The following is a 24,451-nucleotide window of genomic DNA, read 5'->3' as shown; positions in this document are numbered from 1 at the left end:
AAAAAAAAAAAAAAAAAAAAGAAATAAAAACTTAGCTGTAAGGATAAAATATTAGAAACAGACGGCACAGTGGCTCATGCCTATAGTCCTAGCACTTTGGGAGGCCAAGGCAGGTGGATCACTTGATGTCAGGAGCTCAAGATCAGCCTGGCCAACGTGATGAAACCCTGTCTTTATTTAAAATATAAAAATTAGCCAGATGTGGTGGTGTGCACTGTAATCCCAGCTACTGAGGAGGCTGAGGCAGGAGGTTCCCTCGAACCCGGGAGGTGGAGGTTGCAGTGAGCCGAGATTGTGCCACTGCACTCCAGCCTGGGTGATAGAGTGGGACTCTGTCTCAAAAAAAAAAAAAAAAAAAAAAAAGAAGCAAACGAAGGGAAACACAAATGGGAAACAAACATTTTTAAAGGTAGGACAATGGTTAAATTATGGTTTACATGTTGTATATAGACTATATTTCATTGAAGCTAAGATTCTATCAATTATATATTATTATTTTATGTTATTTAGGAGACTGTGACTTCACTTAATTAAATGGTTATGCTAAACATAGAAATAGATCATGGTTGGTTTCTCTGTCCCTATACTCATATTTTATTTCTTCTTTTAAAATTGTTGGGAAGCAAGTAGTAAATGGTTTATCATTATGAAATCTTTAATGTTCATTTTAAGTGTATTTCTGTCTATAACACTTTCATTTAAGTCTGCTATTTTTCCACAGGAAGAAAAGGAGTTAGGAGAAAGAAGAGCAACTGAACTTGCTTGCCTCACTGGACTCTTTATCCTTAGAAGAACCCAAGAAATTATAAATAAATATCTCCCACCTAAAATAGAGAATGTTATCTTTTGCCGACCAGGAGCACTACAGATTGATCTTTATCGAAAGCTGTTAAATTCTCAGGTTGTCAGGTTCTGTCTTCAAGGGTTGTTGGAAAATAGTCCCCATCTAATATGTATAGGAGCTCTTAAAAAACTGTGCAATCACCCTTGCCTTTTGTTCAGCTCTATAAAGGTAAGTGCATAGTGTCTGAAACTATGTCAGGGATATGAGGGTTCTATGGTATATGAATCTAAGAGGGCAGATAGGGCTAATTTCTGAGGTTGCATTTGTGGGTTTTCAAAAAGCTCTGCAGGCTATCTAGCATGGTTCTGCTGTAGAGTTTATCCAGCCTTTCACTTGTTCTTCAGAGCATGTCCACATTCCTAGAGCTGAAGTAGGGAAGAGAAGGGTTTGAGGTACCGCCTTCTACAGTTTGTGGCCAGTCCCCTTTGATACCTTATCTAATGCTTAGCCATGGTCTCCCTTCCTATTTTATGTTAATATAGTCTGTCAGTTTTGTTTGTTTGGTGCTAACAAATACAAAATTTGCCATTAAAAATAATTTTTTTCCCTCATTTTGAAAGTGATACATGATTGTTGCACAAAATTTAGAAAATTCAGAAAATCACAAAGAAAATAAAAATCATCTTAAGCTCAAACCATGGAAAAATCACATTTTGGTATTAATAATATTAGCTAACAGTTATTAAGCACGCATTATACACAGGTTGAGCATTCCTAATCTGGAAATTAGAAACTCAAAGTGCTCCAAAATTCAAAACTTTTTGAGTGCCAACATGACATCACAGGTGGGCAATTCCATACCTGATATCTTTGCTTTCTGATGTTAAGTGTGCACAGACTTTGTCTCATGTACAAAGTTATTAAAAATAGTATATAAAATTACATTCAGAGTATGTGTATAAGATATATATGAAATATATAGCTGGGCGCGGTGGCTCAAGCCTGTAATCCCAGCACTTTGGGAGGCCAAGATGGGCGGATCACAAGGTCAGGAGATCGAGACCATCCTGGCTAACATGGTGAAACCCCGTCTCTACTAAAAAATACAAAAATCTAACCAGGCGAGGTGGCGGGCGCCTGTAGTCCCAGCTACTCGGGAGGCTGAGGCAGGAGAATGGCGTGAACCTGGGAGGTGGAGCTTGCAGTGAACTGAGATCCGGCCACTGCACTCCAGCCTGGGCGACAGAGCGAGACTCCATCTCAAAAAAAAAAGATACATATGAAATATAAATGAATTTCATGTTTAGACTTGTGTCCCATGCTCAAGATATACATATGCAAATATTCCAAAATCTGAAAAATCTGAAATCTGAACCACTTCTGTTCCCAAGTATTTTGGATAAAGGATGGTCAACCTGTACCAATCACTAAGTACTTTATTAGTGTTATTTTATTTATTATTTACAAAACTCTATGGAATAAGTAATATTATTACCATCCCCATTTTTTTGGTGGGGAAATAGGAGCTCAGAGATAGATATATATGATCTTATTCTAGAGAAACTTCATGCTATTTATTTATTTATTTATTTATCGAGATGAAGTCTTGTTCTTGTCCCCCAGGCTAGAGTGCAATGGCACGATCTCAGCTCACTGCAACCTCCGTCTCCCGCATTCAAGCGATTCTCCTGCCTCAACCTCCCAAGTAGCTGGGATTACTGACGCCTGCCACCACGCCTGGCTAAATTTTGTATTTTTGTTGGAGACGGGATTTCACCATGTTGGCCAGGCTGGTCTCGAACTCCTGACCTCAGGTGATCCACCTACCTTGGCCTCCCAAAGTGCTGGGATTACAGGCGTGAACCACTGCACCCAGCCTTTTTACTTTATTTTTTAAACAGAAGTTATTAAAAAAAATAGAGATGGGGTCTCACTATATTGCCCAGGCTGGTCTTGAACTCCTGAGCTCAAGTGAGCCTCCCACCTCAGCCTCCCAAAGTGCTGGGATTACAGGTGTGAGCCACTGCGCCCAGCCGCCACTTTAAGGAAAACTAATTCTATATACAGTGATAAAAATTAAACGCTTTCGGCATGAAGCCCAGTAAAAATAGCCAAAAATTTCTTCATTAAAAGGAAGACCTTATAATGGCTCAGAATATACCAGTTAATTTAGAATATGTTTGTACATTCTTGAAGAAAGCAGCAGGGGGCTCTGAGTGTTTCTCCATTGTTGCCATGCAGTCACTAGTAATAGGCATAGGATACTTCAAATACGGTACATAATTTATAGTCTGACATTTATTCAGAAAAGCCTTTTCTTTACCTTCATAGCAAATAAGGATTGATATAAAAGGGCAGAAATGAGCCTTCTACATGTATAAGTAACCTTTAAGCAATGGCTTGTAAGTGTTTCTATTGAAACTAGATTGTTTCCCAAGTTCAGTTAAGATGTTAGGTCTTTCTTTAGGAAATGTGAGTGGAACGTAACCCGTAACAATATCATAACCAATATCATAACTCGTAACTGAAGTGTATTGGGTTACATGGAGTCAGAAGAGACAGTGTCCTGATTAGCTTGATATGAGAAGTGGAACTGGTAAATCTCTATGATGGAGATGCTGCATCAGGCTGTCACAGTATAAAGATATTATCTAATAGTCAATTATTAGTTAGTGGTACATGTTATAATATCCTGGGAAGCTCTTACAATTACATTAGTCCAGGCCTCAACACATATGTATTAATTCAGAGTTTTGTTTGAGAGTAGGACCCAGGCATGAGCATTAAAAAAAAAGCCTTCTCAAGTCATTCTAATACATGTTCTTTGTTAAGAACTTGTGCATTAAGATCGCCCATCTTGGCCAGGGCGGTGGCTCACGCCTATAATCCCAGCACTTTGAGAGGCTGAGGCGGAAGGATGCACTTGAGGCCAAGAGTTCGAGACCAGTCTGGGCAACACTGTGAGGCCCTGTCTCTTTAAAAAAAAAAAAAAAAAAAAAAAAAAAAGATCACCCATCTTCCTGTACTCTGATTTAATATTCACCAGGCACCTTTTGTTAGGATTTGACTATCCCTGGGGACATTCTTTCATAGGACAGAATGCATGTGCATAGACTAATTGGTCTAAGTAGGCAGGTCTCATAGGTCAATAAATTTTCTTTCTGACTTATTCAGTCTCTTAATTTGGTTAATATGAATAATTTCCCTACGGCTTAAGCATATTCAAGTTTCTGAAGATGAAAAACTGTATACTAGACCCTGGGCCTGTGGTCCTTTGATGGATGATCTTTCCAAGTTGTAGGCAGAGCTAACCTAAAGCAACCAGCAACTACTTCTTTCTCCTCATATGTCCCAGTGATAGAAATATTTTAAAGTTCCTAGTATTTTTAATCAAATGACTACACCTAAATATTGCTGTATTTTGACAGTAAGCCAAATTAAAATTAGTACTCTGTACTAATTTTAGTACAGAGCGTTGGGTACCCAGCGTTTTTATACATTTCACATAGGATTCACTGCCCTTAAGGTGTTTCTAGTATTACTAAAGAGGGGGTGCAACGCACAGGAAAACATTTGTGAAGTATAAAAAAGTCATTCGATCTTGAACAACCCTGGGGTTAGGGGTGCTGACCCCTGTGTGCGCTGTTGAAAATCCCTTTATAACTTGTATGACTTTTGACTCCCCCAAAAGTGAACTACGAATAGCCTACTGTTAACCAGAAGCCTTACCAGTAACATAAAGTCAGTTCACACATATTTTGTATATTATATACTGTATTTTTACGCTAAAGTAAGCTATAAAAAGAAAATGTTATTAAGAAAATCATGAAGAAGAGACAATATATTATTCAATGAGTGGAAGTAGATCCTCACAAAGCTCTTCACATTGAGTAGGCTAAGAGGAGAGGAGGCAGAAGAGGGGTCCTTGCTGTCTCAGGGGTGGTAGCAGAGATGGGAGAAAATCTGCATATAAGTAGACTTGTGTAGTTCAAACCCATGTGTTCAAGGGTCAACTGCATATCATTAGCTGCTCAATTAGATAAGGTCAAAGCTGAAGTGTACTGTGTAATCTTAAAGGTTAAAACTCAGTGCAAAGGCTATGAATAATCAGGTAGAATTTGCACTGGGTCTTTATTTAGGATTTATAGGATTGGGATAATTGAGCAGCAATTTATAGGATTGGGATAATTGAGCAGCGAAATGAAAAGTATTCCAGACAAGGGGTATAGTTTGAACATAGTTTCAGAAACAGTGATAAATCTGGTAAATATGGGAAAGAGTTAAGAGACCTGCCAATCCTAGGAATTTAACCAAAAAACTGATATAGTCATTAATATCTCTGATCTCTAGTTATATGTTCACATATCAGCTAGGCAGTTTTGGAGGGGGAATTTCAGAGGTGCTGATAATCACCTTGGAATAAATTTATTCTACAACTACTGGTGAAATAAACAAACAGTATTGTTATAAGTAAGAATAAATTTCTCTGTTAATTTATTGGTGAACTTCTTCCTTCTTACAGAAGAAACTGGTAAGATTAAGTAAACAATTGTGCTTGTTTTTGGATATAAATGTGTTGTATGAAGCCCACAATTCAGGAGAGAATACTAATAAGGAGGGAAGGAGAGAGAGGAAAAGAGAAAAAGATTTATCAAAGATGCAAAATGTTAGCGTTTTGGAGAGAATGGATTTTGTATCACCATTTGCCCTTTATTTCCCTCTCCTTTCTTCGTCTGCTCCTACTTCCTGTAGTTAAATGTGGGAAATATTAATACTACACTTGCAGGGTGAAGGTAGCAGGCATCATGAGACTGCGTTAGAACTGTTCTGTAACTAACTCAGTAGAATGCATGTTACTTTTTTCAAAAATGATCAAATCATGACCTATAAAGATTTCCTAACAGTTTCTTGGACTTTTCAGATAGTTGTTAATCTTCACCTTTTTCCCTCTAGAATTTTAGCATTTTCCCCTCCTAATTAAAAAAAAAAACATGAGCCAGCATTAACAATCATCATTTTGAATAGGAAAAAGAATGCTCAACTTGTGATAAAAATGAAGAAAAGAGTCTATACAAAGGCTTGCTAAGTGTGTTTCCTGCTGACTACAACCCTCTCCTGTTTACTGAAAAGGAGTCAGGAAAACTACAGGTGCTGTCCAAGCTCTTAGCGGTTATCCACGAACTTCGACCTACTGAAAAGTAAGATCAATTTAACAAACTTGTAAGTGCTCATAGAGTTTTAGTTTGCACTATGTCTTTACTTCCTACTTCCCTTTTAAAATAAGAAAACATAAAAAATAAGTTGTTTTCTTCTTTGGGAATATGGTTAGCTTCCAGTATTTTGTAAACTTGTAATTAACAATGTGTTTATAAGTTTTAAGAAAAACTAAACATATGTTGTTTAAAAACCTAGTGATATTTTCCGATATATAACGCTTGTTTCTCAATTTTCTTCAGAATCCTTTCTTCTTTTACTGTTTCTTAAATATTGATACACCTTAGGATTTTCTCTTTAACTTTCTCACTCTTTTTTTTTTTTGGAGACGGAGTCTCGCTCTGTCGCCCAGGCTGGAGTGCAGTGGCCGGATTTCAACTCACTGCAAGCTCCGCCTCCCGGGTTCCCGCCATTCTCCTGCCTCAGCCTCCCGAGTAGCTGGGACTACAGGCGCCCACCACCTCGCCCGGCTAGTGTTTTGTATTTTTCAGTAGAGACGGGTTTTCACTGTGTTACCCAGGATGGTCTCGATCTCCTGACCTCGTGATCCGCCCGTCTCGGCCTCCCAAAGTGCTGGGATTACAGGCTTGAGCCACCGCGCCTGGCAACTTTCTCACTCTTAACATATTTCCTGAGTGCTCTACTCCCTGTACTTTCAACTATTGCACACACACATACACAACGACCATACCATGTGGTCCTGTGTGTGTGTATATGTATTTTTTTTAGAATGACTATATATTTTATATCTTCTTGTATACCAAACACATATAATATTGAAGGAAATTTATATCACTTCAGTCCTCTTCTAATTTCTACATCTTTATTTTTAAGTGTTGAATGGTCATCTAAATCTATCTTGATGTCCTCTAGTACTTCACATTTCCGATGTCCAAAACCATGTGACGAAGCCATCGTTATTGCAAGCCTGTTCTTGTCCCATTGTTCCTTGGTACCATAATGCAAGCAAAAACCCTGGAAATTATTGTAAACTCACTTTTCTTCTTCGTTTATCCCACAATGTCAGTCACTAAATTCTATTGATTTTATTTTTTAATTTAAAGAATCCATCCTCATTTTTCTGGTAGCAGGATTTTTGTTTTGATTCTTAAAATTACTGATTTGGGTTATGATAGTCTCTTATAAGCTACTTCCTTTTACTCTCAGCCCCCTGACATACTCAACATTGCCCTGAATTATATTTCTAAAATATAAATATAAACATGTCACTCCTTTTCTTAAAAGATCATTTGAAGACTCCCACTTGTCTTCCAGAAATTTCTAAATTCTTTAGCACATTAGGCAAGACTCTTCATGATATGGTTAATGCCTCCTTTTCCAGCCTCATCTCTCATCACTCCTTCACACATACCATGTGGTCCAGTCATACCAAACCCCCTGCAGAACCTGTGAGTTTGCCCACTTCTGCTCTGCTCTTACATGTTACAGGTTTCTGTGTCTGGCTTACCTCTGCTTCTCATTCTTCTGGCCAACTTTTTCTCCTTCTTAAGACTCAGCTCAACAGACCAAGTGCAATTGCTTATACCTATAATCCCAGCACTTTGGGAGGATAACGTGGGAGGATTGCTCGAGGCCAGGCATTGGAGGCCAGCCTGGGTGACACATTGAGACCCCTTTTCTAAACAACAACAACAACAACAACAAGACTAAGCTCACATGCTTTCTCCTGTCTCAGATTTAGATTCCCCTCCTCTGTACTCTCATAGCATGCTGTACCTACCTCTAATGGAGCTCTTCTTACATGTTTTATTAGATAATATTTGATATGTGCAAAAGGACATGTGAGATGTATATATGCAGATTGTGACCCAGTTTAAGAGTACAGACGTTCACTTCAGCTTCTATTTATATCTTATTATTATTTTTTTAACTGGATTTTTTTTTCTCTTCTCTGAAGGGTGGGCGGGATAGTTGGTTGTTATTGGACAAAGGATAATGAGTGAAAAGAGTTTTAGAGGAAATGAGAAGAGATACAGTTTGAATATAGGTGTGAGAATGTATCTTTGAAGATGTCATAGGGGAAAGTTCCCTCTTGTGGCAAGAAGGAAGAAAGGAATGAAGAAAAATATAATGGTTAAGAAAAATAAAAATAATATTTGGGGATTGAAGTTGGGGTTCTCTTTATCTTGAGACAGGGTCTCACTCTGGGGCACAGGCTGGAGTGCAGTGGTGCGATCTTGGCCCACTGCAGCCTTGGCCTCCCAGGCCCAAGCGATCCTCCCACCTCATCTTCCCAAATAGCTGGGATTACAGGAATGTGCTATCACTCCCTGCTAATTTTTGTATTTTTGTAGAGATGGGGTTTCACCATGTTGCCCATGCTGGTCTCTTAACTCCTGAGCTCAAGCAATCTGCCTACCTCGGCCTCCCAAAGTGTTGGGATTATAAGTGTGATGGTCATTGATGGTCCTTGTGGGTCCCTAAGAAACTGAAATCCTACCATGTTTCATTTGAGGAGAAGCTACACTTTCATAAGTGGCATAGGCTAGGTCTTTGTTCTGTTGCTTCACATTATCTGAAGAGATGGCCCTTTCTTTAAAAAAAATTGTGGTAAAATAGACATAACATAGATTAACGATTTTTGTGTGTATAATTCTGTAGTGTTAAGTACATTCACATTCTGGTGCAACCAATGTTCAGAACTCTTTGCATCTTGCAAACGAAACTGAAATGCTATATCTGTTAAATACCAACTCCTTACTTTCCCCTCCCTTAACACCTGAACTACCCTTCTACCCTCTGACTCTGACTGTTCTAGATACCTCATGTAAGTGGATTCATATAGTTTTTTTTTCTTTATGTTACTGACCAATTTCACTTAATATAATGTCCTCCAGGTGTATCCATGTTGTAGCATGTGTCAGAATTCCCTTTTTAAGGCTAAACAATATCCCATTGTGTGTATATACCACGTTTTGTTTATCCATTCATCTATTAATGAACACTTGGGTTGCTTCCACTTTTTGGCTGTTGTGAATAATGTTGCTGTGAACATGGGTGTACAAATAACTTTTCAAAATCCTGCTTTAAATTCTTTTGGGTATAAATCCAGAAGTGGAATTGTTGGGTCATATGGTAATTCTATTTTTAATATTTGGAAGTACTGCCATACTGTTTTTCATAGTGGACTGCACCATTTTCATTTCCACTAACAGTGCACAGGGTTCAAATTTCTCTATCTCCTTACCATCTTTGTTACTTTCTATTTTTTTGATAATAGTCATCCTAGTGGGTGGGAGGTAGTATATCATTATTGTTTTGATTTGTATTTCTCTAATAATTAGTGATATTGAGCATCTTTTAATGTGCTTTTTGGCCATCTTATCCTTGGGAATCCCCATCTTATCCTCGGGAATCCCTATCTTATCCTCGGGAATACATTCCAAGACCCGGAATGCATGCCTGAAACCACAGATAGTACCAAGCCCTATATGGATTGTTTTTTCATGTACATACATACCAGTGATAAAATTATAAATTAGGCACAGTAAGAGATTAACAACAATAACTAGTAATAAAATAGAACAATCATAACAGTATACTGCAGTGAAAGTTATGTGAATGTGCATTCTCTCTTTCTCTCAAAATACCTTACTGTGTGTAATATTTTTGAACCAAGGTTGACTGCAGGTAACTGAAACAGTGGAAAGCAGATCTGCAGATAACGGGGTACCATTGTGGTCTCTAGGTGTCTCTGTATTTTCTTTGTCTTTCCTCTGTAAGTCCTCTGTCTTCCTGCTACAATTTGAACTGATCTCTAATCTTGCTACACAGCTGTCATCCTGGGACTTATTTATTTATTTATTTATTTATTTATTTATTTATTTATTTGAGATGGAGTCTTGCTCTGTTGCCCAGGCTGTAGTGCAGTGGCGCGACGTCGGCTCACTGCAAGCTCTGCCTTCGGGTTCATGCCATTCTCCTGCCTCAGCCTCCTGAGTAGCTGGGACTATAGGCACCTGCCACCACACCTGGCTAATTTTTTGTATTTTTAGTTGAGACAGGATTTCACCATGTTAGCCAGGATGGTCTCCTGACCTTGGAGTACAGTGGTGTGATCTCGGTTTACTCCAACCTCTGCTTCCTGGGTTCAAGTGATTCTCGTGCTTCGGCCTCCCAAGTAGTTGGGATTACAGGCAGATGCCACCACACCTGGCTAATTTTTTTATTTTTAGTAGAGATGGGGTTTCACCATGTTGCCCAGGCTGGTCTCAAACTCCTGACCTCAGGTGATCCACCCACCTCAGCCTCCCAAAGTGCTGGGATTACAGGCGTGAGCCACCACGCCCGGCATCCTGGGACTTTTAAAAAGCCATCACCTATGCATTAGTCTGTTTTCACACTGCTATAAAGAAATACCTGAGACTGGGTAATTTATAAAGGAAAGAGGTTTAATTGACTCACAGGTCATGGCTGGGGAGGCCTCACGAAACTTAATAATCATGGCAGAAGGCAAAGGGAAAGCGAAGACCTTCGTCACAGACTGGCAGGAAAGAGAGAGCTAGCAAGAGCAGGGAAAACTGCCTTATAAAACCATCAGCTCTTGTGAGAACTCATTTGCTATCACGAGAACAGCATGGGGGAAACTGCCCCCATGATTTAGTCACCTCCCACCTGGTCCCTTGCTGAACTCATGGGGATTATGGAGATTATAATTCAAGATGAGATTTGGGTGGAGACACAGAGCCAAATCATATTAACTTATAAATTCACTTTTTTCCTCTTCTGTGTTGGTTTTCTGTTTTCTGAATTTCACATTTTGCTGGAGCACATCTCACAGTAGTTTCCTAAGAAAGAAAGATGGAAGATTAATCTTTTTGACTTCTTACACATCTGAAACTCTTTATTCTACCCTAGCACTTGACTGACAACTTCCCTTGTCATAAACTTCTAGATCAAAATAGTATTCCCTTAGAATTTTGAAGACATTGCTTTACATGTTGTCTTCTAGTTTCTAGAGTTGCTTTTGAGAAGTCTGATGATTTTCAAATTTCGATTCTTTTGCATATGACCTATTTTTCTTCATCAAACATTGAGCAACTTTTATTCATTCTTCATACTTTGAGTTATAATCTTGATATGCCTTAATATGAGTCTTCATTTTATTAATTGAGCTGGGAACTTTTTAGTAGGTCCTTTTTATCTGAAGTCTCCATGTCTGGGAAGTATCCTTTCTCTCTCTTAAAACAATTTCGTGTTTTCTTTGGAATTCCTGTCAGTCAGATATTGAACCTCATGAGTTGATTCTCTAATTCTTTTTTTCTCTCCTACTGGTCATCACTTTTTCTTCTTAATGTATTTCCTGGCAAACTCTCATATTATTATCTTAAAGTTCTCGTGTTAAAACTTTATTTTGTCTATCATTTTACATTTCTAAGCTATTTTTCTAATTCTTGATTGTTCCTTTTGAAAAATTGCATCCTCTTCCATTGAACGATAGATAGCTCTTGTTTGAGGACATTAATTATTTTCAGAGAGTTATCTTCTGTTTTTTTCATTGTTCTGTTTAATTCAGGTTTTTTGTTTATTTTGATTTTTCCTTTTCATGTTGAAGCTCACTTCAAATAGCTGATGTTCCTTGGTGTCCACAGTTAACAGTGAAGCAGTAAAACATTAATTGAACACTGTATGGATAGGCAGGGCTCGTTGACTAATAACCATCATTGGGTAATCAGGCAGCAAGCTGGCTTTTTAATTTGGGGACTCCCTATCTGTGGATCTTTTCTGTGGAATCATTTAAGTATTTCCATAGATGAATCCTTTAGTAATGTCTTCCTTGGACTGGCATGTGGGGTGCCTGGCTGTTGGTATTCTGGTAGTTGACAGGAAAAGGGTAGAGGGATCTTATTCAGTATCTAGACTTTCATTAACACATTTTGTTGTTGTTGTTGTTGTTGTTAAAGACAGGGTCTTGCTGTATTGTCCAGGCTGGACTGAAACTCTTGGATTCAAGTGATCTTCCTGTTTCAGCCTCCTGAGCAGCAGGGGCTATGGGCATAAGCCACTACATTGGCTCTCCTGCCTTCTATAGTCAGTTCCCTGGTCTAAGTGTCTTTGGTTTATTTTCTCCAGATAATAAATACTTTATTTGAGAAAGAAAAGTCAACTGATCACATAGGAGCAGGGCCTGGGTTCTGTGTACCAACGTTTTAATAGTTCCAGTCTAAACTCCTTCCTTCTAAGGTACCTTGGCAAGATTCTGTGGTGCAAATGAACTTTCATTTGTTTCTTATTGGAATCTCCCTCTTCGGGCATTTAGGTATCACCTGTATACTCCTAAGCAGGTTACTGCTTCACTATGCTTTTTGTTTTCAGATATCTTCATAGTTAGTTTCTGTTCATTTTTGCATTTTGCTCATTCTCTTGCAGTTTTTAGAGTGAACCTCAGAGAGATGAAGAAGGCAGAAAGGTCTTTGCCACGCTGTCTTAAAACTGGAAGTTTAGATATTGACTTTAAATGGAATATGTAGGAGTACCTGTGTTTTAATTGTACTAGGTCATTGTTGCATGTTCTCTCAATGTCAGTGATAATATTGTGGTATTTTCTTTCAACTAAGAAAATTTAATGCTGCCTTTAAATTTATCTAAAGAATTTTTCTTTTTGATTGACAGGGTGGTGTTGGTATCCAACTATACACAAACCTTGAATATTTTACAAGAAGTATGTAAGCGTCATGGATATGCTTATACAAGACTTGATGGACAAACACCAATCTCTCAAAGGCAGCAGATTGTTGATGGCTTTAATAGTCAGCACTCTTCTGTTTTTATTTTTTTGTTAAGTTCAAAAGCTGGTGGTGTAGGACTTAACCTTATTGGAGGATCTCACTTAATTCTCTATGACATTGATTGGAATCCAGCCACTGATATTCAGGTAGGAATATTTATGCATTAAATAGATATTATTGAATGCCTGAGGATACCATGCCTATTGAGGATACAAAGATGATGATGATATATAATAACCACTGCATAAAGAGCCCTTATTTGCATGAGGCACTCTGCTAAGCGCTTTCCATCTATTTAATCTTCCTAACAAGCCTACAAGGATGGATATTAGTAGTCCCATTTAAAGATGAAGATATGGAAGCTTATTCTAGATCTCACAGCTTGTAAGATGCAGAGGCAGGATTCAGACCTAAACCTGTATGCCTCCAGGTTCTAGTTTACTGCAGAGTTGGGCCTTTAGGATGTTCATGACCATCAGGTGAAGACAATAAAGTGTTAAGGATGCTATGATTAGTGTTTATGCAGGCTACAGTGAGGGTATAAAAGTAACGTATTTAGGAAAATATTTGAGAAGCCTTTGGTTTTCTTTAGAGTACAGTCCTTCTTTTTTGTGTCTTGAGTTTTCTACCTGTAGTTTTGCACCTCAGTTGGTGTGTGCATTAGGGGATCCCAAGACAACCCTCAGGTTTAATGATTCACTAGAAGGACTCAACTGAGAAAAGCAGCTATACTCACAGTTATGTTACGTTATAGTAAGGGATACTCAAATCGGTAAGGAAAAGATACTGAGTCCAGGGCAGAGTCCAAGAGAGATCAGGCACAAGCTTCCAGTTGTTTTCTCCCAGTGGAGTTTTATGGACAACACTTAATTCTGTCAGCATTGGTGAGTGTCAGTGCATATAGAATATTGTCAACCAGGGAAGTTCACCCAAGTCTTGGTGTCCAGAATTTGTTTGGGGTTAGTCCTGTAGACATGGAACACCTGCATGACTGACCTTAGTTAATCAGTCTTTAGCCTCCAGAAATCAAACTACATGGCCCAAGACCCCACCATATCACATTGCTAGCATAAACTATCTGGTGTTGCCCAAGGCTTCCAGTAAACAGACACGCATATCAGACAGGATATTCCAAAGGCCTAGAGATGATCTCTTAGAAGTTGGTTGAAGGCCAGATTTTTATTTGAAATGTGCAGAGTTTGAACATCAACACTTTATTGCACAGTATCATTGATAAATCTTTAAACCACAGGGATCCACCTAGAGCCTTAGCTGATTACTTGTATCCTAGGTACTTTTCAGGGGCAAATCTTTAGCTATTTGGACTGAGAATGAACCACCAAGCCCATGCTACACTTGGTTCTTTCCATTCTTGCTGTCCATACTCACTGTCCCATTGATGAAGATATGTTCTCTCACTGTTGCATGATACCCCTGTAGTTATTTTATAGTACCATAGTAAGTGTTCACTCATCCCTTTCTTTCTGCTAAGAAAAAGCTATGAAGTAGGGCATACTTGGCACACCCGGGATGTTTTTTGAAGCTATATGTAAAATACAGAATTCCTTATTTAAAACATATTTGTGCAAATTGCATATGTGGAAAGAGCCATCAGTTTCTACTGTACTCTCAGAATTCTCCCTTATTTTCTATAGGCAATGTCTAGAGTATGGAGAGACGGTCAGAAATATCCTGTACATATTTACAGACTCCTCACCACAGGTAACAACCCTTCAGTGTGACAAAAAATGTATACCCTTTGAATAATTAAAATTATTTTTTGTTAGCCTGTGCTTCAGTGTCAGGAATATATTGTTATTTTGTTAACTAGTATGTTAATAAACATTTTACCCAACAAAAACAATGAACATAAAGATCTGAAGGAAATCTGATGAATGTTTTCTCTTTAGGTACAATAGAAGAAAAGATCTATCAAAGGCAGATCAGTAAGCAAGGTCTTTGTGGGGCAGTTGTTGACCTCACCAAGACATCTGAACATATTCAGTTTTCAGTAGAAGAACTTAAAAATTTGTTCACATTACATGAAAGTTCAGATTGTGTTACTCATGACCTGCTTGACTGTGAGTGTACAGGAGAAGTTCATACAGGTTAGTTATATTTTAATTCTGTAACTATGTAGTAAAGTTAATTTATTTCTCATTAGCAGTTGAAAATATTTAAAGAATAACTTTATAATATTTACCATTTGCATATGTTAGTTTTATTTTTTTCTCAGCTCATAGGGCAGCTGCCAGATAGAGATATTGTGAAAATATTCAGTAGAATCTTAGTCTCTCAATTTTAGCTTTTTATTTCTGACTCACTTGTGAAAAATTGAACTTATTTAGGAAAATCTTTCAAATCCTGGTGTAACGGCTTTGGAGTTAGAATTTTTTTTTTTTCTCCGAGACAAGGTCTGACTCTTGCTCTGTCACCCAGGCTGGAGTACAGTGGCGCAATCATGGCTCACTGCAATCTCTGCCTCCTGGGTTCAAACAATCTTCCAGCTTCAGTCTCCTGAGTAGCTGGGACTACAGGTGTACACCACCACACGTGGCTAATTTTTGTATTTTTTGTAGAGACAAGATTTCTTCGTGTTGCTCACACTGGTCTTGAACTCCTGGGGTCCAGCGATCTGCCCACCTCAGCCTCTCAAAGTGCTGGGATTAGAGGTGTGAGCCATCGCTTCCAGCCAGAAAAATGGTTTTAATCCCTATTTCTCTTCCACAAAAAAACACAGTTGACAGAATAATCTTGTTGTTTATGTTGTACAGAATTTATTCATAATGGGGTCATATTTTCTGAGGCACTCAGAAGCATGGGCCACCATACTTCTCAGTACTTCATGTAACTGCTAGTGCTGCTTAAGTAAAGCTGAAAATTTACCCTCCAGAATAGACACCATTCAAAAAGGAACTAAATCAGGAGTAGGACTTGAGCAATCAATGTCTAGTAGTTGAAAGTTACTTGATAAATTATATTAAGATAGGTTGAAGAAGTTAGACTATATAAGACTGAGATGGAAGAATTTAGATTTTATGTAAACATAAAATATATTTTATATAGATGTTTCTTTTTTATGTAAATGTTTGTTTATGTAAATATTTCATTTTAGGTACAATAGAAGCTTATTAGTTTATTAGTTATTTGTCATAAATTATATATCATATTTATTAGTTATGTGTCATATTTATATATAAATATATAACTAATAACTAAATATAATAAATATAAGCATGCACAATATATAATTATAACAATATTTAATATTTATAGTAGCTAAAATATGTATATATTTTTATTTTTTAGTGGGTAGAATTTAAACTTCAGAGAGATGTTTTCAGATTTTCTCTTTCTTCAGAACCATTTTGGTAATTAAAAGTATTAACACTTTATCCTCCCTATTAAATTTTTTCCTGTTTTAATAATTTCTCTTCTCCTTTTTCCTTGTATTTACTCTAATGTTCTTTTTCTAATATTTACGTTTAATACTTAGCTTAATGATTTTTCAGTCTTTTCTTCAAAGAAGTGGATATTTAAGACTATACATTTTTCTCTAAGCTGCCCGTAGTTTTGATATACAGTTTTTCATTATTCATTTCTAAATATTTTGTTTTTTCATTATGATTTCTTCTTTGACTCATGAGTTATTAAAAGTATGCTTTAAAATGTATTTTAGTTTTTGTTACCAAATTCTTGCTAATGCTCTGTAGTCAGAAATAGAATCCGTAATATGGATTCTTTGGTAATTATAGAGACTTGGGGTATGGTCTAGTATGTGGTCATTTTTTGTAAATGTTTCTTTTGTGCATGGAAATCATGTATATCCTCTCAATTGTCTACTGCAGAATTCTGTCATATTAGCCAGATTTTGTTATATAATCCATTTTTTCTTTTATAGATTTCAAAAATGACTAATTTAACTTTTGAATTGGTAATACATTTACATGACTCAATTATTTAAAAATATAAAATGTACATGGTGAAAACTCTTCCTCCCACTCTACCCTTATCTCCCTAGTTTTTAGCCTTCTACATCAAAAGAAACCACCACTATTAGTTTTTTTGTGTATCCTTCCAGATATATATGTATGCATATATAAGCCACTCTACATATATATTGCCCAGTTTTCCTCCCAATAAATTATAGCATGTTATACGTATATTTCTGTACCTTTTTTCACTCAATAGCGTATCTTGAGATCTTTCCGTATTGTTACAGAGTTTCCTCAATCTTTTTTTTCCTCAGCTATATAATCTTCCAGTATATAGATATATCATAATTTATCTATCCCCCACTATATTAGTCTGTTTTCACACTGCTGATAAAGACAAGCCTGAGACTGGGCAGTTTACAAAAAAAAGAGGTTTAATTGGACTCACAGTTCCACATAGCTGGGCAGGCCTCACAATCATGGCAGAAGGCAAGGAGGAGCAAGTCACATCTTACATGGATAGTGGCAGGCAAAAAGAGAGCTTGTGCAGGGCAACTCCCATTTTTAAAACCATCAGATCTAGTGAGACCCATTCATTATCACAAGAACAGCACAGGAAAGACCTGCCCCCATGATTCAATCATCTCCCACCGGGTCCCTCCCACAACACGTGGGAGTTATGGGAGCTACAAGATGAGATTTGGGTGGGGACACAGAGCCAAACCATATCATCCACAGATGTACAATTAGGTTATTTCCCATAGGTGTGTATTTTATTCATGTATCATTTTGAATATCTTCAAGTATACCTATAAGGTAAATTTTTAGTATTGCTGAGTCAGAGAATATGTACATTTGTAATTTTGATAGATACTGCCAAAATGCCCTTTGTTGGATGTTGTGTCAATTTACACACCCCCAGAAATACACTAGAATGTCTATTCTCCCATAGCCTTGCCAGGTTAGTGGATTATCAAATGCTTGTATTTTTGCCAATCTGATAGAAGAAAATAATATATCGGTATAGTTTTAATATGCTATTCTCTTATTATGAATGAAGCTGAGCGTTTTCCTAAGTTTAAGAACCATACTTCCTTTATGTGAACCATCTCTTCATATTGTTTGCCCATTTAAAACATTAACAACCTAATTTTTTGTTAGATATATCTATTATTCAAATAAATATATTAAATTATGAAACTATGATGGTGGATTAGACAAAACTGTTGTTATTTTATCATTTTCTGCTTCATATATTTTATATCTTCCTTGTGAAATTTGTTTTTCATTATGGTTTCTCTATTTTATTGTTATGTAGTGATTGCCTTATCCCTAATGCCTTTTGTTTTATTTTGTCTTAACATATTAAACTAGCTTTCTTATCGTTAGGATTTGTCTGGTCTATTTTTTCCCATCTGTTTACCTTAAATCTGTCTATGTTCTTATGTTTTAGGTATCTGCTATCACCAGCATAAAGCTGGATTTTATTTTTTGTCCAGTCTGATATTTTGTTTTAGTGAGAATATTTAATTTGTTTGCATTTATAATTATTAAGGTATTTTTATTTATTTCTACTGTCTTTTAATTTTTTATTTTTAACAAGGGCCTAATACTGGCTCTTAGTTAGCCAGAGGTTTTTTTGGTCAGTACTTTGCAGGTGTTATTCTATTGTCTTCTAATTTTTGAAGCAATCTTGTCATCTCTTTTCTTAAAACCTCAATGATTATGAACACTGACAAGGATTTGATGATATTAAGGAATGACTTGAGGCTTTTCTTTTAGGTGTGATAAAATTTCAAAGAAGTGTTTATCTTTTAGAAATGTAGAATGAAATGGTTATTAGTGAAATGATACATGCTATATATATATTATATTTATTTGAAATTTCCCATAATTAAAAGGTTAAAAAAATAAAACCTCCAATAGCTTCCTGTTGCTCTTAGGATAGATACTAAAATCTTTAAATTGGTAAGTTAGGGCAGTCTAAATGCTGTAACAAGAAACTAAAAAAGCACAATGGTCTAACACAATAGAAATATGTTTCTCATTTGTGTAACAGGTCATTGTGGGCATTTAGTGGACAGCCTTTCATAAGCTAAATTTGTGATCCAGGGTTCTTCCACTTGGAGCTCTTCCATCCCTTTGGACCTTAGAGTCCTCTGCTGGATTCCCCTGCATCTGCCAGCCAGCAATGAGAGAAGAGATAAAGTAGAAAATTGTTCAGTTTGAAGTATGTTTATAGTTCCCCTGTATCTGCCAGCCAGCAATGAGAGAAGAGATAAAGTAGAAAATTGTTCAGTTTGAAGTATGTTTATAGTTCAGATCTGGAAGTGACATAGCTGCATTCCATAGGCCAGACACAGTGGCAGTTTCTAACTGTAAGGGAGGCTGAGAAATGTGACTAAGTGCCCTGGAGGAAAGAGAAATGGATTTGGTGAATAACGGCTGGCCTCTGCTATTCATGTTTTGCATAATCCAGCCCTTGAATACTTGCATCACCTTGCATTACTTAACTTCTCTTGCATTATTCTTTGCTTTTACTCTATAGGCTCTCATTGCATAGGCTCCTATCAATTGCTTGACTATGCCAGTGCCCCTTTCTTTTCATAGCTTTTTAATGTGCTTATCGTGGAATACTTTATCTTTCTTCCCCATCTAGTTCTTTCCTCCTCATCTTTCAGATCGTAATAGAATATTTCCTCAGGGTGCCCTTCACTTACCTTCTAGACCAAGTCTGCTTCTCTTGTCATATGTAAGGTAGTTCTCTGTATCTTTCCTTCATACCCTTACCTCTGTTTGTAATTCAGCTCCACAGTCCCTTATCTTCAATTCTGAAATCTAGAAAGCTCAAAAGATTTTTTTTTCTTCATAAATTTGTGACAAAATTATTTGTGGCAAAACCTTACCTAAATTGATGTGAGTTTATCAATAGTTTTTATTTAACTCATTTTGTAACACTATGACTTGCCACAGAATGTTAATGAGTTTCATTATGGAATGCTGACCCAGATTGTTCGAATTATATTCTGAATTTGGAAACATATCTGGCCCCACAGGTTTTAGGCAAGGGATTTTGAACTTGTAATACATTTTTTTTGGTGATTATTTATTTAATGTATATCGCTCCCACTAGACTGTAAGGTCCTTTAAGTCAGAGACCATGCCTGTGTTTCTTCATCATTTTACCTTTACTGTTTAAATCAGTACATAGTAAATAATTTATAAATGTTTGTAAAAAGAATGAATGAATTTGTCTTTACTTGAACCATGGTGATCAAATGTAATAAATCACATAAACGAAGTATCATAAAACAAAAAAGTACTGTATTTAGTAGGATATTGGCTTGCCTAAGGATTTTCTCATTGTTTTACTTATTGCAGGTGATTCATTGGAAAAATTCGTTGTCTCTAGAGATTGTCAACTTGGTCCACATCACCAGAAATCTAACTCCCCGAAACCTCTTTCTATGTCCCAGCTGAAGCAATGGAAACATTTTTCTGGAGCTCATTTAAATCTTACAGATCCTTTTCTTGAAAGAATAACAGAAAATGTGTCATTCATTTTTCAGAATATAACCACTCAAGCTACTGGCACATAATGAAAGATTACTTCATGACATTCCATTGCTCTTCTTTTGAAAATTAGTATGGTAATTAAATGTACTTTTTGAAAATTAATAGAATTATTTAAATTATAATGGGTGTTGCAAAATATATCACTTTTGATACAGCAGTCAAAATTGAGTGGTTTAAGTTTTTGTAAATATTAAATGTTTAAATGAAAAATTAAAGATGTGCTTCTATCATTGTATGATTGTTAATAATTCCTTGATTAATATACTTTCATTAAGTATTTACTGAGAAATTGTTATGAGGAATATAAAAAGGTAAAAATACTTAGTCTCTGTCTTTGGGAAAACTAATCTGATTAGAAATATTAGACAGATGTTTGAAACAACTGAAAAACTTGGTAAGTTTAAAATGTAGCTCAGGCCGGGTGCGGTGGCTCAAGCCTGTAATCCCAGTACTTTGGGAGGCCGAGACGGGTGGATCACGAGGTCAGGAGATCGAGACCATCCTGACTAACACGGTGAAATCCCGTCTCTACTAAAAAATACAAAAAACTAGCCGGGCAAGGTGGCGGGCGCCTATAGTCCCAGCTACTCGGGAGGCTGAGGCAGGAGAATGGCATGAACCCGGGAGGCGGAGCTTGCAGTGAGCTGAGATCCGGCCACTGCACTCTAGCCTGGGCGACAGAGCAAGACTTCGTCTCAAAAAAAAAAAAAAAAAAAAAAAATGTAGCTCAAAGGAGAAAGAGAATGAGAGGCTAGGATTGCAAATGCTAAAGATGTTGGATGTAATAGTTGCTGCAGGGCAGTTTGAGTGAGAAAAGTCAGTAGGTTAGTGCGGGAGATGAAGGGTTTGGGAACACTTTAGAGCACTAGTTCCTAGTTTGGGACCTCAGACATGCAGTTTATAAAGCCATGTCCACCAAATATTGCTTATGCACTGCATAAAGGTTCAAATACCATCATTTAAGGGTTATCTGGAGTAATTTTTGACATTGAAAAGAGTGTTTTTTTAGCTGTGCACAGTGGCTGCAGTTTGTAATCCTAGTTACTTAGTAGGTAGAGGCAGGAGGATTGCTTGAGACCAATAGTTTGAGACTAGCCTGAGCAACATAGTGAGGCTCTGTCTCTAAAAAATAAACTTAGCCAGGTATGGTGGCACATGCCTGTAGTTCCAGCTACTTGGGAGGCTGAGGCAGGAAGATTGCTTGAGCCTAGGAGTTTGAGTTTGCAGTGAACTATGATTGGATATGATCCAATATCCATCGGGTGACAGAGCAAGACCCCATCTTAAAAGAAAAAAAAGAAGAGTTTTAATGTACAAAGCAAGCTTTAGAAGACTGAAGCTTGCAAAGAAAAGGAGTTACTAATTTAATTTCCAACTGGGGCTTCTGTAATTAGCTTTTGTTTCCATTTAGGAAAATTTCCTTTAGACAGAAAATACAGGCATACCCTGGAGATATTGCAGGTTTGGCTCCAGACCACTGCAATAAAATGAATATCACAATAAAGTGAGTAACACATTTTTTTGGTTTCCTAGTGCATATGAAAGTTATGTTTATACTATAGTCTACTAAGTATGCAACAGTATCATGTCCGAAAAATGATGTATTTTCCTTAATTTAAAAATAATTTGCCAGGAAATGCTAACGGTCATCTGAGACTTTAGTGAGTTGATGTCTTTTTTTTTTGTTTTTTTTGAGACGGAGTCTTGCTCTGTCACCCAGGCTGGAGTGCAGTGGCACGATCTTGGCTCACTGCAACCTCTGCCTCCTGGGTTCAAGCAATTCTTCCTGCCTCAGCCTCCCAAGCAGATGGGATTACAGGCATCCGCCACCATACCCAGCTAATTTTTGTATTTTTAGTGGAGACAGGGTTTCACTGTGTTGGTTAGGCTGGTCTTGAACTCCTGACTTCAGGTGATCCACCTGCCTTGGCCTCCCAAAGTGCTGGGATTATAAGCATGAGCCACCATGCCCGGCCTGATATCTTTTTGCTGGTAGAGGGTCTTACACTGATGTCAATGACTGCTGACTGATCAGGAACCTGGTGAAGGTTGCTGAGGGTTGGGGCGGCTGTGACAATTTCTGAAAACAAGACAGCAACGTTTGCCACATCAATTGACTCTTCCTTTCACAAAAACTTTCTCTGTAGCATGCGATGCTATTTGATAGTATTTTTCCCACAGTAAAAACTCTCAAAATTGGAGCCAATCCTCTTGAAACCTGCCACTGCTTTATCAACTAAGTTTATGAATATTCTAAATCCTTTGTGGTAGTTTCAACAATGTTCACAGCACCTTCACCAGGAGTAGATTCCATCTGAAGAAACTACTTTCTTTGCTTCCCTATAAGAAGTAACTCCTCATCTGCTCAAGTTTGGTCATGAGATTATAGCAATTCAGTCAAATCTTCAGACTCCACTTTTAATTCTAGTTCTCTTGCTGATTCCACCACATCTTCAGTTACTTCCTCCACTGCAATCTTGAACTCCTCAAAGTCAGTTATAAGGATTGGAATTAAGTTCTTCCAAACTCCTGTTAATGTTGTTATATTGATATCCTACCATGAATTGCAAATGGTGTTTCTTTTCCAGAAGGTTTTCCATTGGTTTTGCTCAGATCCATCAGAGGAATCACTGTCTATATGGTCATAGCTAGCTTTACACAATGCAGTCCTTACATAATATGACTTGAAAGTTGAAATTACTGCTTAACCCATGTACTGCAAAATGGATGGTGTGTTCACAGGCATGAAAACAACATTGATCTCCTTGTACATCTCCATCAGAACCATTGGATTACCAGGTGCCTTGCCAATGAACAGTAATATTTTAAAAGAAATATTTCATTCTGAGCAGTAGGTTGCAACTGTGGGCTTAAAATATTCAGTAACCCAGACTTTAAACAGATGTGCTGTCACCCAGGCTTTGTTGTTTCATTTCTAGAGTAGAGGGAGAGTAGATTTAGCATAATTCTTAAGTGCTCTGGGATTTTTGGAAGGTGGCTTCAACTTAAAGCTACTAGCTGCTTTAGTCCCAAACAGAGTCAGCCTGTCCTTCAAAGCTTTGATGTCAGACATTGACTTATGTTCTCCAGCTATGAAAGTCCTAGCTGGCATCATCTTTCAATAGCAGGCCGTTTCTTCTACATTGAAAATCTGTTGTTTAGTGTAGCCACCTTCATCAATGATCTTAGCTAGATCATTGATGGATAACTTCTGGATAACTTGCTGCAGCTTATCCATCAGCACTTGCTGTTCACCTTACACTTACATGATGTGGAGACAGCTTCTTTCCTTAAATATTACACTAGCTTCAAACTCTTCTGCAGCTTCCTCACCTCTCTCAGCCTTCATGGAACTGGAGAGATTTAGGTCCTTGCTCTGGATTAGGCTTTGGGAATATTGTGGCTGGTTTACACTTCTTTCCAGGCCATTAACACTTTCTCCATATCAGCAATAAAGCTGCTTCACTTATCATTTGTGTGTTCACTTGTAATTTCCTTTAAGAGCTTTTTCTTTGCATTCAGAACTTGGCTAACTGATGCAAGAGTCCTAGGGCTAACTGATGCAAGAGTCCTAGCTTCCAGCCTGTCTTGGCCTTCACCATGCTTTCCTCACTAAGCTTAATTCTGTGTAGCTTTTGACTTAAGGTGAAAAATACATGACTTTTCCTTTCACTTGCACACTTAGTGGCCATTTCAGGATTATTAATTAACTGAATTTCAATATCATTATGTCTCAGGGGATAGGGAGGCCCAAGGAGAGGGAGAGAGGTGGGGTAACCAACAGTTGGTGGAGCAGTCAGAACACACACAACATTTCTTGATTAAGATTGCTATCTTACATGGGCATAAGTTATGGTGCATCAAAACAATTACAACAGTAATATCAGAGATCACTGATCACAGATAACCCTAACATATAATAATAATGTCAAAGTTTGAAATATTGCAAGAATTACTAAAATGTGACAAAGACATGAAGTGAGCACATTTTGGGGAAAAGTGTCACTCATTTGCTTGATGCAGGGTTGTCAGAAACCTTCAATTTAAAAAAATCCTGGGAACCACAATAAAATGGGTTATACCTGTGTTGTCTTGAGGTGTGAAATACTCAATTATGTATAATCAAGGATGAATTCTTTTAATTTGTAGTGCTATACCTGGGTAGCTAGCTGTACATCTAGGATTCATAAACA

The 24,451-nt window shown here is 37.3% G+C and overlaps 1 protein-coding gene across 1 annotated transcript in view; it reads left to right on the top strand.

The window, feature by feature from the left end:
• The window catches only part of RAD54B (RAD54 homolog B), an 81,940-nt gene extending 61,447 nt beyond the window's left edge, over positions 1 to 20,493 (top strand). Inside the window, exons 10-15 of the mRNA XM_023222914.1 lie at positions 722 to 1,012; positions 5,810 to 5,982; positions 12,632 to 12,893; positions 14,403 to 14,469; positions 14,658 to 14,855; positions 20,064 to 20,493. Coding sequence (XP_023078682.1) covers positions 722 to 1,012; positions 5,810 to 5,982; positions 12,632 to 12,893; positions 14,403 to 14,469; positions 14,658 to 14,855; positions 20,064 to 20,281 — 1,209 coding nt within the window. The 3' untranslated portion in view covers positions 20,282 to 20,493. The remainder of the gene's footprint in view (positions 1 to 721; positions 1,013 to 5,809; positions 5,983 to 12,631; positions 12,894 to 14,402; positions 14,470 to 14,657; positions 14,856 to 20,063) is intronic.
• The last annotated feature ends 3,958 nt before the right edge of the window (positions 20,494 to 24,451 follow it).

This window comes from Piliocolobus tephrosceles, chromosome 7, assembly GCF_002776525.5.
Source record: "Piliocolobus tephrosceles isolate RC106 chromosome 7, ASM277652v3, whole genome shotgun sequence".
In the NCBI taxonomy this organism is placed as follows: Eukaryota; Metazoa; Chordata; class Mammalia; order Primates; family Cercopithecidae; genus Piliocolobus; species Piliocolobus tephrosceles.
The sequence above is the reverse complement of the archived record's forward strand: the minus strand, read 5'-3'. Positions and strand labels throughout refer to the sequence as shown.